General features: G+C 43.2%; 1 protein-coding gene across 1 annotated transcript in view; it reads right to left on the bottom strand.

Annotated features, from left to right (window-relative positions):
• Positions 1–512: 512 nt before the first annotated feature.
• The window catches only part of GJA9 (gap junction protein alpha 9), a 42,280-nt gene continuing 27,035 nt past the window's right edge, over positions 513–15,757 (bottom strand). Inside the window, exon 2 of the mRNA XM_085646821.1 lies at positions 513–2,102. Coding sequence (XP_085502947.1) covers positions 513–2,081 — 1,569 coding nt within the window. The 5' untranslated portion in view covers positions 2,082–2,102. The remainder of the gene's footprint in view (positions 2,103–15,757) is intronic.

Here is a 15,757-nt window from a genome sequence, read left to right as displayed (position 1 = left end):
AAGAATCGTAGCTATATATTGGTGCTGTAGCTAATGATGTGCATGAATACAATTGTGTATTCTCACCCTATAGGCACTCTAAGGGCAGAGCCACCTTGTGGTAGGATGCTGTTGATACTGCTGGATCCTGACACAACTAGAAAGCAATGCTGGTGGTAGAAGAGACAGACGTCTGGTCACTACTGTTTTGTTGCCATTAACTCAACTTTAGGGAATGTGTTGGTTTAATATGTCACTTACTTGTGGACCTTTGCCTTCACAGGGGTGACATTGTGTCCTGAATGGTCAAGTCAGAATAGGTTTCACTCAGTAACATATCACGTCATCTGAAATCTATAGAAATTAATGTTTACCCTACCATTCATCCATGTTTTAGCAAGATGAACACTGTGATATTCCAACATAACAATAGGAGAAATTTTATCATGTTTAAGACTTAATTAAAAACAGAATAACCTCTTTTACTTTGCTCATTTATTGTACTGTACTGATAATGCAAAGATAACTAACACTTAGATCTGAAGATCGGTGGGAGCACGCCTGCTGCTGGCATTACTTGCCAATGACATCCGCCGAGATGATTGAAAAGCCTGAGGACTGTCACAGCTCCTGCTGTTCTTGGATTCAGAGCTCAGCTCCCCTATTGAGTCAGGGGTGTCTGGTCTGCTTGGTTGCTTGAGGTCAGTATTGGACTGGACCTTAGCCTGGCTTGGACTGAAGCTGTATCTTCCACGGTTAATGCTCATGAAATCAGAATCAGTGGGGAAGTCCATACCCTCTGCCACTGGGGAGAAGTGCCAGAGACCACTGACTCGGCGTGGCTTGCGGACTAAGTTCCTTGGCATGTTCGATGCCATATTGTTAAGTGAATGTTCTTCAGAGGTCTGTGTAAGCAGTTCAACCGGACTGCGTGTGCGGAAACCAGGAGCACTCCCCAAACTTGAGTCAAGGCTCCTGAAACCATGGCTCCTCTTTTGCTCGTGCTTCTGCATACCTTTAATGTCAGGACCAAATATCTTGCTTATACCTTCATTGTTGTTTGAGCTAGTGTTCTGAAGATGTCTTTCAGTGACATGTGTGGGTTGCACAGCATTGTGCATCTTGCCTTCATCTTCTGTGGAGTTCCTTTGATCTTCCATATGATCATCTTCAATCGGTTGAAAAGCAGAAGGTGGATTTAAAATTGGATAGACTGCAGGATCACTTTGCTTGTCCATCAATAAGGTGTATCCGCTAGGGGCAGACGGGAGCGTCTTATGGGGGCTGGCAGAGATTCCGATGCAAGAGTGGTGCATGACAGAGATATTTTTACATTTATTTTCCTCGTAGTCTTGGTTCATTCTCCACTGGCCCAATAGCCCCTTCTTAATCTTTTTTATGCCTAAGTGAACAATTTCTAAAATATTTAAAAATAATGAGACTGCGGCTATGCACTGCATAAACATTATAAACACAGACTTTTCTGTTGGTCTTGACACAAAACAGTCAACAATGTTGGGGCATGGGTCTTTCTGGCACTTAAACAAAGGGGCAAGGTGCACTCCATAAAGGAGATATTGGCCAACCATGAACCCAATCTCCACTGCAGATCTAGTAAAAATATGTATTACATAAGTGCAGAGCAGGGAGCCTCTCAATGGGGCCTTGTTAAGTTTGCGTTGCTCCAAATGTCGGAGTTCCCGCTCTAACCTTCTTCTAGTTTCAGACATGTCCACATCTACACCTTCCAGCTCCCATCTGAGCTGCGCTTTTTTCTTCTGCCTCTCTTTTTCCAGAGCTCTTAATCTGTAAAAGGCATGCCCCATGTAGACCAAAGAGGGTGAGGACACAAAGATGACTTGCAAGACCCAGTAACGTATGAGTGATATTGGAAAGGCGTGGTCATAACACACATTTCTACAACCTGGCTGCTCAGTGTTGCAGATAAAGTCAGACTGCTCATCGTTCCAGACATCTTCAGCAGCGACACCTAGGACTAACATTCGAAAGATGAATAATATTGTAAGCCAGATCTTTCCAACGATGGTGGAGTGAATGTGGACCTCTTCCAGGATGACACCAAGGAAATTCCAGTCACCCATCTCTCATCCACCATGACAACCCTAAAAGACACCATAAAGAAAGAAAATGATTAACAAAACCATCCTCGAGATCTCTGTCATCAATGTAACACATTGAGATTGTAAAGGATCACAGCATTGCAGCTTCACAAAGTCAAGTGTTTACCAACCATGACGTATACTAACGGACTTACAGTAAGGTAGTCTTGGAAGAAGCTGCTGTAAGGATCATAATACGCCTACTCATCTATTGTACAGTGACTCTTAATATCATCACGGTTATGCAGTCTTGTATCGATTATTTTGTTTTGCTTCACATGGAAGGTAGTCCGAGGTTTGACCAGAGGCTTTCTCCTTCCATTGATGCTACTAAGCCAATTAGAATACTGAATTTTAAGTTGGGAAAAAGGCCAACTCCTGCAGGAGATAAAAACACTGATGCAAACATTAACTGGTATCCACTAAAGTCAAGGCAAGTGTCTTGTGTCATGTTTAACACAAGTATGTGTTTCACAGGAAGTGAAAACTATGGTCTAAAACGGTATCAAACTCTTAACTTCCCTTCGATGAAAACTCCTCTCTCTGTGACAGTGTTGCCCTATCCCATTTGATTATATAGGAAGGTGGCATGACAGTTCAAGTCCACACAGAGCCCAACTAGGTAATTAAAAAAACCTGTATTTTTTAAAGTTGTCGAATATATATTTAAATATACATTTGTTTCAGCTCATCTAATTCACATGTTCCATTGAGCAGACTGCATATTGGACCACAATGGTGTTTGTAGACTTATCTCTTGATGCCCGATATCCCAATAATTTCCAGTTTTAGGAGTGCTTTATAGGAACCTCATTTTTAAAAGCTAAATAAAAATATACCATTTTCATCAACTTGTAAGTACCTAGAGTCGATTTAGTTTGAAGTGTAATGCTTTCCGAGTCTTCACATTCATTTTTTCCATACAACAAAACAATATATCAAAATAGCTGGTAAAATATTTTGATTCACCTAAATATTTATAGGGTGCAAGGTAGTTTGTTTTATTGGATGCTCCAGTGCCACAGTCCCTGTACCAATTATATTCTGAGAATATAGGCCTTGCATAATCTTGCCTTAAATATGGTGCATTCATATATAGTGACTGTATCTCACTTCAAACTAGTGGATGAATGATATGTGTGACGTCTGATGAAAGCAAGTCTAGAGTTAAACAGAAGTTAAAACTCCAGGTGTTTCACCTGAAGAACACAAGTTTCATGTTTCTCTGTAACCGTTTATCCCTGTATACCATAACTGTGGTTGGAAAAATTTGGCTCAGTTCATTTGGACCGTCTAAAAATTGTACTGTCAAACACTCCATGAGCCCATGTTGCCTTTAAACAAGTCACACATATTAAACAGAATGTTTCTAAGGCTCTTTAGAAACAAAAACAGAAAGAATAGCAAAATGTGTAAGCTTTTGGCCTACAAGTAAATATCTGTTGTAACCTCTGGGGGCTTCATTCATAAATATCCATTGAAAAAACCAAGCATTCTCTGTCTTTTTATAATACATCGTTTTCCCCCTGTTCATTCATTGATCTCACTTCCTGATTATTGGGTCTCAACTCTAGCACAACTTTATCACAGTCTCTGCAGCCAGCACACCAACTTCTACCTTACATTTCCTAGACCATGACCAGCACATCTGTACTCCCTCTCTGCTGGGCCACTACCTTGAGGCCTCTTGCTAGAATATCCCAAACTGTTAAAGAGCACCCAAAAATCTCAACAGAGCAATGACAACCTGATTTTTATTTTGTGCCACTTCCCATCGTCAAGTATTGTTCTTCCAACTCAAACTAAAGAATCATGGGACACGAAGAGCATCAACCATCCATGTTGTAACTTTACTTTCAGAGCTGTTTAATGGACAAAGTTGCGACTTACAATGAACAAGTACCCATACAAGGAAATATGTGGCAATTGAATCCCTTCCTATACAAATCTTTTAAAAACAACCTTAAAGCAGAATGAATCAAGACACACTCCAACGTCAGACAATTATCTCCTCCCAAAGCTTTGCTAACACTCTTTGTTGTTCATGCACAAACCCATCTCCTTCCTCCTTCCTCCTTCTCCTCCAACCCCTCATAAGCCTCTTCTACCAAATCAGCAACCTACTAAAAACACTCACAGCACCACAACCTCAATAAAGCATCAGATCCCGCTAATCACAAGAATAAAACATGAATTGTGCCCTCAAACTCTAATACATCTGATCGCCTCCATCCTAAATTATATCTGAGTGTGATACATTCTCCTTTATCACAGGAAACAAGTTTCAAAAGGCCCTCATCACTTCAGCTATCTGAATAAGATCCTTCTGACCGTATCAATATGTGACTAGTATCAATGTTTATTTACCCAACATAGAAATCCACAAGAAAGCAAAACTCCAACAGATATAACAGAAAAGTTTTCTTGCTCTTTACACATAAGATGCCAATACCCTCACAAAGCCAAGAAAGTCTCACTAAGTTCTCAATGAGCTAATCTTCATCAATGTTTATGGCAATGTAGTTGCACACAGTCTCGTGAATGCCTTTAATACTTTCTATGCTATCCACTTCCACACACTGCTTTGAATCCTACAGATCAACGTTGGTCTGGTTGTAAAACAAAGGAAGTTGCACAACCTTGATAAAAACCCAATTACTGCTCTTAAACTGCTCTTACGTGCAACCTTTATCCCATATAAAACAGTCATATTTCTTTTCTCAACACCAATGTATCCCCTCCCTAATGCCCTAATGAGAGTCCAAGGGCTCTTTGTTGCACACTGTTTATTAAGATAGTTCTTGTATTAGGTGAAAATAACATGCAATAAAAGGTATCTAGCCAACAAAGGAAGTCAGCCAAAGGGCCATGACTGAATGATGCTAAGATGTAGTGCTTAACCACTCTTAGTAAAATTGCATTATCTACAACCACATCACTTTTTTTTATAGCTACCCATTCTTGCCCCGTACTCAAGAAGTGAGAATTTCACTAGAATTTTTTTTTATAACAGAATCAATAACAAACTGGTGCCAATCTGTTCAAGACATTTAAAACATACCAATGTATTAATTTTGATAGAATTTTCAAGACGTTCCTCTTGTACATATTCACATTTATTTATAAGATCATTCTCCCCCTGAGATGATCTCACACAATTGATGAATAGCTAATATTACCATTAAATACAGAGAATATCAATGGTTATGTGATTCTTTCTCTTACCATCAAGAATACCTTCCAATACTTGTTTCCTGTATTCTACACATATATTCTCAAACTCTTGCCCAGCCACGTATGCGCACACCCCCTGAGGAAGGTGCATTGGGGTGCCACACTTATGGTTGATGCTAGTTAGTGGGTGAAGGTGACTTCTAGGAGGGTGAAAGTTTCCAGGCCCTGGCCTACCTATTTTTTTCAGCAGCTCCTGTTTGCCTTAATGCAAACAAGACCAAAATGGTGTCAGGGCATTCCCACAATCTTCAGCCACATTAAACTTTGGCTGTATTGGCTGAGGGTGTATAGGGGAGTGTTCTATGGAAACAACTAGTGTACTCCCACATCGAACACTAAAATCTAGTTAGAATCAGGACCTGGACCCACTACCAGAAATGTGACTGAAGCCGGGTGAGCCAAAGTAGGGTACTTCAGCAACAAGACAGAGGATACACAAGAATTGTGATCTGATCTTGTTTGATACCTTTCAAGGTTTGACGTGTGCCTCAACAGGCCTTTTAGGCATGATTTAACATCATTGTGCCAAAAGAAGGGGCAGGAGCACTCCAAAGAGTCATAACTGCCCATTCAGGTCAAACATTCCATCAAAGTGCTCTATGGTTTGGCTTCTGGAAGGAATTTCACTCCCCATTAAAGGCTACGTATTTGTTGAGCAGCTGCTAGAGAGCTAATGCAAATTAGCATCCAGCAGCTTCAGGCAGGGTAAATGTAACTTTCTAAAAAGTTAATTTTCCTTGCTACTAATTAAAAATCCAACTTCACAATTATATTGGATTCTTAATAACTATTAAAAGAGTGCTTTTATTATTTTAATTGCTGGCCCCCAACCCAAGGTAGGCGCAGGAGGGGGAGAGCACAAGGGGGGGGGGGGTAAAGGTAGAAAAATGATTTTCCTCAAGCTGCCGGCTGCCTTGCGCCACAGTGTTCTGCTGCTTCCTGGTCCCAGCAGACACCGGGGCTGCATTAGAGACTTAATGTGCAATCCCTGTGCTGCTCTCATGCTATTACCAATAGCATGAGAGCAGCACAGGGATTGACTTGAGTGGGCTGGTTTAACACTCACTCAGGCACAGGGAGTCTGTGCTGTTCCTCCAAACCAGCTGTGCAATACAGCTGGGTTGGAGAAACCTAAGTCTGAATGTCTGTTTATCCTGCCTGAGGCAGCCGGCCAAACAGACATGCGCACTTAGAAGTGCACACGCCACTTCGTTCCTCCTCCCTCCCATGGCTCGACACCGCACCTCCCTACACACGATGGCTCAGCCAGCAGATGAAAAATAAAATGATAGTTAAATATTGTTTCATTTTTCAGCTGCCGGCTCTGAGCCCGCTCCTCCACCGCTGTATAGAGGTGGATTGCAAAAAAGGGTTTAGCAGAGCATGGCTTTCTGCTTGTGAATGTGCCATGGGTGGACCACAGGATTTTCTTAGGAGGGTCTGGCCCACCCTCTAGAGGCTGTGGTGTTTCCAATACATGCTACCATTGCTCTAGGTTCAGGTTACCCTCTTCCCAATAAAAGAACCCACAGTTATCCAAAAGTAGAAACAGACTACTTCATCACTATTAAATCAATGATCCATCAGAACCTATCAATTAAGAGCTCTAGATCTTTTTAGCTAAAAGCAAAACTTGTATCCATTAATAGGGACTTATGATTCTTCTGTTCCAGACCTTGAATGAACAACAATCACTGCTATTTCCTAAAACAGACCCCCACTGTGCCAGGTAACCACCATTTCAGTCCTTCAGTCCAGTCAAGGAAATTCTATACTATTTAGATACTTTCTGAAAGTGTTTTTAAAGCTTGTATGTGGATAAATATATCACAGAAAACTCATCACCCTGTGTTTTTCTTCCCACCCATCATGTACAACTCTTTTTTCACATCTGAAAAGTGTTGCTGTCAGAAATGTTTTCTCACTTACCAAATTGGTAAGGTCAATAATGGAATATATAAAAAAGTATTAAATACAATTTTTTGGCTCTGACTGTTTACTATGTACTAACCTGTATATCAAATAGTGTGGCCTTCAAAAAGTCTCAGGTCCGTGAGCAACTAGGGGGAGACTCATTTGTTGGCTGTAGACCTCTGACAGCGTTTAGTTCCTGTGACGAGCCTGACAGCCGCATTGAGGATTGTAGTTAGAGGTGGCTTTTGGGAGTTCCTGTCAGGGTGGCATTGCCGTAGCCATGTTTTGAGAGGAATAGGGATTGTCCTACTGTCTTAAGATCTTCAGGTGGGATAAACAGTTTGATTTTTCTTAGAGGTTTTTAGTGTGTAGAGCACACATTTGGTAGTGTTTTGTATGTGTTCTTTCATTGACAGGTTTGTGTCTAGGGTGATACCCAGGGATTTAGCAGAGTTGGATAGTGTGATAGGATAATGTACCAGCATACACAACTCAATCTATATACTATTTAGACCTGTGGGGAGGTGGGGGCCATACACCACCACAAAACAGAAATGCACAAAAGGCACACTGAAACAAAAACTCCTTTCTTTTTGTAAAATAAGGTGCTAATGTAGAATTATTGGGTCCGTAGACCCCACTCTGATCTTAGACACTATAGAATTGCAATTTGACCCCCAACTTGGAAACTGTCAGATACATATATTGACCCATATGTGCTAACATAGTGGCCACATTCACCTTATAGAAAAGTTCAGTGTAGTTCTCAGTGTCCATTTTAGAGCATCTCAACACATGGGAGGGCCCTCCCCAATATTTGGTTAAAAGAAAATAGCCATAAAGTTGTGTAAGTTACCGCAAAATTTAGATGGCCAACCACTCACATTAACATGCCTTTTTTCAAAGAATTGCACTTCCCTCATGATGAACAACTTTCCTTGAGCGTGCATCAGATCATGACATTGGTTGGAACAGAGAGTGGTCCAACAGACCACTGAATGATTCACCAAATACCTCTTTCTCAAAGAGCATCCGTTAGTGACATTGCCCAAGCTATTCCTTTCAGAAATAATGATTGCAATGCCCAAACCTTGTGAAAACAAGCACAGATGCCCGCTACCCCTTGAGGGCTTTCTGCATACATCCTCAATGGTTTGTGAGTATGTGCACATCTGGTACTGCTGCATTCACAGTTATGGGGTGCATTGTGTACTTCACTGTTCACAGTTTCTCTTCCCAGCAAAATATGCATACGAAGGATGAGGAGGGCCGGAGAACAACATGAGCTTCATCCGCCTAGCCATTGTCTATAGCAAATATATTGCGTCACCACTTACTGGCTGTTGGAACTCACACATTCTGGGTGGCTGAGGCGAGGCCCCAGCCAGGAAGAACATACCACTTCCATCAGGGGCGGGGATTACACTCACTGTATAACCTGCACTCACCCTTGGGTAGCTTGCCACTGAGCAGTCAGGTTTATCACAGAGGCAATGTGTAAGGCATTAGCACTGCACTCTGACACCATAAATACTCTAAATATGACAAAAGAGACTTCACATGTGGTGTTGGGCCCCTATAGTATTCACAATGACTGAGACTGAGCTAAGATGGCCGCCCGTTTTTGGACTCAGTGGTCCTTCTTTGTATTACCATCACGAATCACACGTGATACTTACCTCCGCGCACACTGACTACATGACATCAGACAAGGACACTCAGTGGCAAATATGAACGCCATATTTTCACAGGACTGTCTTACTAATTACATTGGGAATATATGAGTTTACACTTGACTCGACCAACAGTTTTAGATGGCCACTTTCTATCCATTTCGCACTAGAATATAGACTAGGCCAATCAAATTGAGAATGTATGAGTTTACACTTGACTCGATCAACAGTTTTAGATGGCTACTATCAATCCATTCCGCACCATAACGAAGACTAGGCCAAGATGGCCGCCGTTATTCACAAAGGTTGTCCTTCTTTGAATTACTGCCATGTATAACATGTGACGCATAGCCCCGCCCACCCCATCCCCATTGGACCCGGCATGGTATAACTTGAGACTAGTTTTGACAGCCCATTCCACCCGAGGGTAGGTGAGCCTGCACACAATCTCTGGATTTCCGGTAAGTGTCAATGGGACTCGTCCGCCAGCCCACAGTGTTTGGTGCTATTTTATATTGGCCTCGGGGGGCTGAGATTTCTAGGTGCTCTCCATGACCGTTGGTGCGCTGGCACTTTAGGCAGTACCCGAGGTTTGACTACTCACCGAGCGCCTTGTTGGTTTTGTGTCCCTTGTGAGCCTGCCTATGTGCGGGACACACTGAGGAGGTATTGGCGATCCACCTAGTTATCTCCTCTCCTCCTCCATGTTGTAACACTGTTCCCATGTGAGCACCTACGGATGGATACTGATTCATTCACTTACCGATCCCCATTTATCTTTCTTTATATTTTTATTTTCTTTCAACAGGACACTAACTTTTGGTGTCCCTTTTATTCCTCCGGAAATTGATGAGGTCATACTATTTAGGCCCTTAGGTGAGCATTTCCACAACAATATGCTCCACTGCTGCTTTGCTCATATTTTTATGTTGTAATTGGTTTTAAAACACTTAGTGCTTGGTCCTTCCACTATATACAGCACCTAGACACTATAACTGCGTGAGACATCACTTGTACATGCACACCTTCTAATATGTTGTGTGCTATTGTAACTAAGGCGTATAAGGCACATTATGAATGTCGAGTAAACGTACAGCTATTATAATATCTGTCCTTTTTCTGATCTAGGTTCCGTGACATCAGTGGGACATTGTCCACTGTATTACGATGTGGGAGGTAGGTTTTCCCCTCTCATTTTGTGTAGATAGCATTTGATACCCTGGTCCTGAGGAATTGCCCATGATCTTACTGACAACAGAGGCAAGAAACATGTCGACCGAATGAGAGTAGGACGTAGGCATCTAGGCACTTAACCCCTAGCTTTACGCCACTCTATTGACTTTTAATCAGGCAATTTACCTACCAGAATAAATACAATTCAAGGAATAATCGACCTGTTTTAACTCACTTACACTACATCTACACTACTGGGCCCCTCACCCCCACTGCACCAAACGACAGGGACAAAAGATCTCCGACAAAGAGCCCCATTTATGGGAGCCCGTCAGGCATTGCAGCGCCGGCCCGACGAGGAGCAAGCCCAGATGATGAAGCAGGACACCTAGCTTGCTGAATAATAGGATTCACTTATTGAACCTACATATCGAACCTAGTACTCGCTGACCTTATATGTCTCCTCACCCTTAGGAACTGCATACCCATCTTTATACACAGGGTCCCTGGGGTGCCATTTTTGTTACCGGGGCTGGCAATATCGGCCCCCTGTAACAAAATCGGCCAAAACCAGCCCTACCAAACAGCTTGGCTTACGGGCTTGCCGAGCAGTTTGCCATGGCCGGTTTCGGTTCCCAGTCCGGCCCTGATAGAAACAACCCCAGATCACAACGATACTGTGGGCCAAGGCCACGCGGGTAAAAACCAATGTCAAACTTAGTATTTTTTTAGCAGGGAATCAACGTGTAAAGCAACACGCTGTGTGGTGTAAGTAATCACAGGCAGTCACTCCTACACTGTCACTCAGCACCGATACGCGATGCCACAGATATCGGCATGTCCATATGGAGCACACTCATATGCACACAGCACCATAAGGTGGTGCAACTGGTATCCGGCAAGTCAGTTGATAATGCACATGCAGACCCCGTGGCCAAAGCCCTCCTCCACCATTCAACTCACGCCAACTACCCTACACCCATGGGCTGGAGATAAAGAAAACCTTCCCCCCTGATTCTAGGCCATTTGCGGCCAGCGTCACACTTAGTCAGGGTCCCAGGGAAGTATGTGAGGTAGGAATCAGGGCTAATAAGGAGGCGGTTGACAACAGAAGGTTTTGCCATTACTCAGTAATGTCACCCACTGTATGTGGAGCAGAAGCGGGCTGAGGGCGATAGTCATTCTTAAAAGGGTTCCACACTGTGCTTTCCGTCACCAGCCCAGCTCTACACAGTCTCTTGACCTGCTTCCTAACACTCTTGGAAGTGTTACTTAGCCTAGTCAATTACTCTCACCATCCCAGTTCAGTCCAGGCAATACTACCTGGCATCACAAAGTCATCGTGGCCGGGTGATGGGAGGGCCGTTGGTCTGCCACACTGAAGGCACAAAAGGAGCAATTGATTAATTGGTGTTGAAGCAGGCGAGCCCTATGGAAGAATGAGGTACCCCGTTAAACACGCGTCCATCCAAGTTGCACCCAGGCAATCTGGGCACCCCAGAACACTAATCCACTCATCCGCAACTCCCCTAAAAATGAGGCACAACGTCTGGTTTCACATTGATATGAGTTGCACTAAACAATTCCGATCACACAGAATGAAGAGTCACAAATTCAGTACCTCCTTGGCAATGAGGCACAGCACCTGGTGCACATTGATCTGAGTCACACCAGACAGTTCCGGTCACACATAACAAAGAGTTGCAAATTCCGCACCTTCCTGGAAATGAGGCACACTGTCTAGTGTACATTGATCTGAGTTGCACTAGATGATTCCGGTCACACATAACAAAGAGTTTCAAATTCTGTACCTTCCTGGAAATGAGACACAATGACTGGTGAGCGTTGGTACGAGTCACACCAGACAATTCTGGTCACACACACAGGTAAGTTCAGCAGTGCTGCATGAGGTAGAAAGAGGCACTACTTACGGGTATGTTTTCACCTCCATGAGACGCCACCTGTGACTAGGACACTGCACTCAATGAGCATGTAGTCGGAGGGTCATACGAGAGAGATGCGGCAAGATCGAAGAGGCGGGCCACGCAGGGTCCCACAACTGGTGAATTCGCTCACCAACAAGATGCTGTATGCACATTGAGGCCCTATAATCCAGGGGTCACACTCCTTGGATGCTAGCAGTACTTTTGGGGCTGCACACAAGACAATCTGTGATTCAGCAGATGATGTGAGCATTTAAGAGGGCACTGCTCTCCAGCTGTCACAGGTAGATGGTGTGGGTCCCTAGCAAGAGCTCTTTGATGTCCCTGAGACCTACATAAGAGAACAGGGGGCAAGAGAACAAGCTCTTGGAGAGCACACGTCAGGGTGCCACACAGCAGAACGTGGTCAGCCTAGGCCAGCTACTAGTCAGGAAGGGTTCACGGTCCCTTCCAATGGCAGTTCTCCGCCTTGTGGGCAACAGATTCCTCTGGCAGTGTGCACCATGCAGTTCAGGATTTCCAGTCCCACATCCCCACAAGTGTATCTCCACCCTGCTGAATTATGACACCAGTAGTTATACTGTAGTGTCGCTTTCTAGTTGGGGGTAATTCAAAGGGTTTCCCTATGAACCACAGATATTGCCCCTAAATTTGAGTCCTGTCTGCCATGGAATTTAGATCTGTAGAGGGGCCATTATATGGGTCCTAGAGGCCAAGTGTCAAAACCTCTTCCTCCAATCTATCCAGCCAGGTTTTCACATGGCAGAAATCTGTTGTTCCAGTTGCATGCCCAATGTTTATAGCTGTCTCTGGGGAATGCACAGATGTGCTCCCTCAGCTTCCAATGCGGACTGGAGTCAAACTAAAAGGCAAACAAAGAGTTTTAGAGCAAAGAAATGACCACTTTCTAGAAGTGGCATTTCTAAGCTATTAGTGACAAATCCCTTTTTACCACAGGAGAGGGGTTGGCATTTTGGATCCAATGAGAGGAAACATAATGAGGTGCTCCATTGTAGGCCACTTTTGCAGCTTGAAGTAATTTCAACCATTCCCCCATAGGCACAACTGGGCACCTACAGGCCTTCAATGGCAGGCTTGATACATGGTTGAAAGGCTAGTCTGGTGAGTGGCATAATCAGTGTTGCATCCCACCATTAGCCAGTGCAGTTCCTGCTGTGGGTATGTGGTGTACCTCTTTACAGGGCACTCATAAGTACAACACCTAAACCAAGTAAGTAAGCACCACTTCCTAGCATGGGTGCGCAAGCTTTTACACTGAATTATGGTGGGAACGCGCCCAGAGTTCTAAGGTCATTGAGAGAGAATCAGCAAAAACCAGGGGGAGAAAAAGCAAAAAGATTTAGGAAAATCCCATAAGAACAGCCATATCCAACACTGGCTTCAATAAATAATATCCCTTGATGCAAAAGAATAGTATTGTGGCAATAGAGATGTTCGCTCTTCTACAGGCTGGGTTATCACCAATTATTATCCTTTCTTAGCAGAGAGATGCAGACCCACTGAACTATAAATTTAGATTTCCCAAAATGCGAAATTACCCCTGGATGTAAGAACTAAAGAACATTGGCTCCTGTTGATGTTTTATGCAGGAGAAAGCTCTGAAGATTTATCTAGTTGTAATATTGTAACAGGTAACGTGGAGGGATATGTTATTTTATGCGGGATCATGTAATAGAAAATGAAAGGGCAGATTTCTCCTTAGAACATATGATCGCACACTAAATGTCTCCATGAGATTTGCATAGTTCAGTTTGTTAAATTAATTTCTGTTCCAATTATACAGATACATAACGCCAGAGTAATCAAGCAGTTGCGTAGCCCTTGCGCCACACAATTAAGCGCAAGGGTGATGCAACTTCTAAGTAAGATTTATCAAGCTACGCAAGACCAATTCGCGTGGCCCTCCATTGCTTGATATATAGAGTAACGTAATGCAGTGCAAATCGCTGCATTGCGTTACTCTGCCCTGGGAGGCATTGCATGGCTGGAGCCTGGGTGTTCTCATGCAGCCACCCATGGATTTTGGTGCAATATCAGATTTACCATTACTGGTAGACCTGGGAATGCGTCAAAATAGTACTCCTCCCCAGGTGACACGGAATAAGAAGGTATATCTTTATTTCTCCTCGTTATTTTCCTCTTTCCGTGTGTGCTGCATTTTGCCGATCACATAGAAGGAGGAAAATGCCTCTCAGGATTGTTTTTGTGCCGGAAGATGGCTCATGGTGCAAGGGTGCCTGCATTGGTGCTAGGCAGCACATTGAGCGCCAGCGCAAGGAAAAGACAGAGGTGCACCGTATAATGTTCAATACATTGCATTCCTGCCCTTTCCCTATCACACAGTGCACCTTAATTTTGGTAATTTCTGAAACACAATGAGCAATGAGCATGACCGTGTAACACTGACTTTGTACCTGGACATCTGACTACATACAATCATTAATGATGGGGATTTGTTGGGGGGCGATAGGTGGAACCCTCTCCATGAACACTAGATGAACTTTTGGTAAGACTTGTGTGCTTCAATTAGCTTTCATGCACCTGTATTCAGACTTTGATATCATAAAATGAGATATAATGTTGTCAATATTTGGGAAAATGAATGGAAAAACGTTTATAACTCCACCAAAAGAGAATGCAATATGACCTAATGGAAACAGTGATTGATATATGGGTGTCACACCACAAAAAGTCAAGTCACAAGGAGTCACAGAGTGACCTGGTTAATGCATGTTAACTGGGCAGGTCACTATTTGAGATCCTCTGTGATTGGATATAGACATTGGGATGAGGGTCTGAAATGACTAGCAGTAGACCATCCCTGCATCTGCATGACCAAAAAGGATGTTTTTTTAAGCATCTTCTGTTCTGTGGTAAATATTTTATTACCGGTACTATTTTTTATGCGGTAAAGTCTAGTAAAAATAACTCAGTATAAATAAGAGGCAGAATCCGTGGTATTAGAGGTTCTGAAAGGCTTTATTCCTCTATAAAGGAATTATGGTTCGAACCATAGGCATCAAATTCCATCACCACGAGGGTTCAGGAAGGGAAGGCAATACATTATTGACAAGTAAAGATATTTATATGGAAAGCATTACATTAAGACAGATGCAGGAGGCGTAACAGCTGATAATACAGATAATAGTACACATACGTAATGAAAATAGGCGTAAACATAGGCGTAACTAGAAACGTCATTAAACATGATGTCACAAGTGGGTGGATCCATAAGAGAATCCTGTAATGTCAGCAGAAATACTTGGCAGAGATGCGTGCGCAGCCGCATGACGTGTGATTGACGTGCAACTAGAGGGTGAAGGGGACTTGACATTTAGCTCTACATGTGGAGACAGAAGTCTGGGGGGTCATGTCAACCTAATCCCAAATCATATCTAATATCTTATGTTTAAAGAACTGTATTATCCAAAAGGAAAGGTCTCTCGGACGGAATCATTTCTATACTGACTGTCAGTGCGTGTACAAGCGTCTAAGTGTCTACATGAGATGCGAGGGGGCAGGAATCTTCCATAGTAACAGGGGCTATGAATTACTTGCGTGAGGACAGTGAGGCCTGGCCCTTTGCTCGGTAGCTGAAAGAATGTTTACCTAAGCTACTAGACAGGAATGCATCGGATGAGGAGCGGAGCAGATAATCTTGAAGGTGAAATACAGTTTTTGGCAGGCAACGGGCCGGATC

This window comes from Triturus cristatus, chromosome 3_2, assembly GCF_964204655.1.
Source record: "Triturus cristatus chromosome 3_2, aTriCri1.1, whole genome shotgun sequence".
Lineage (NCBI taxonomy): Eukaryota > Metazoa > Chordata > Amphibia > Caudata > Salamandridae > Triturus > Triturus cristatus.
The sequence above is the reverse complement of the archived record's forward strand: the minus strand, read 5'-3'. Positions and strand labels throughout refer to the sequence as shown.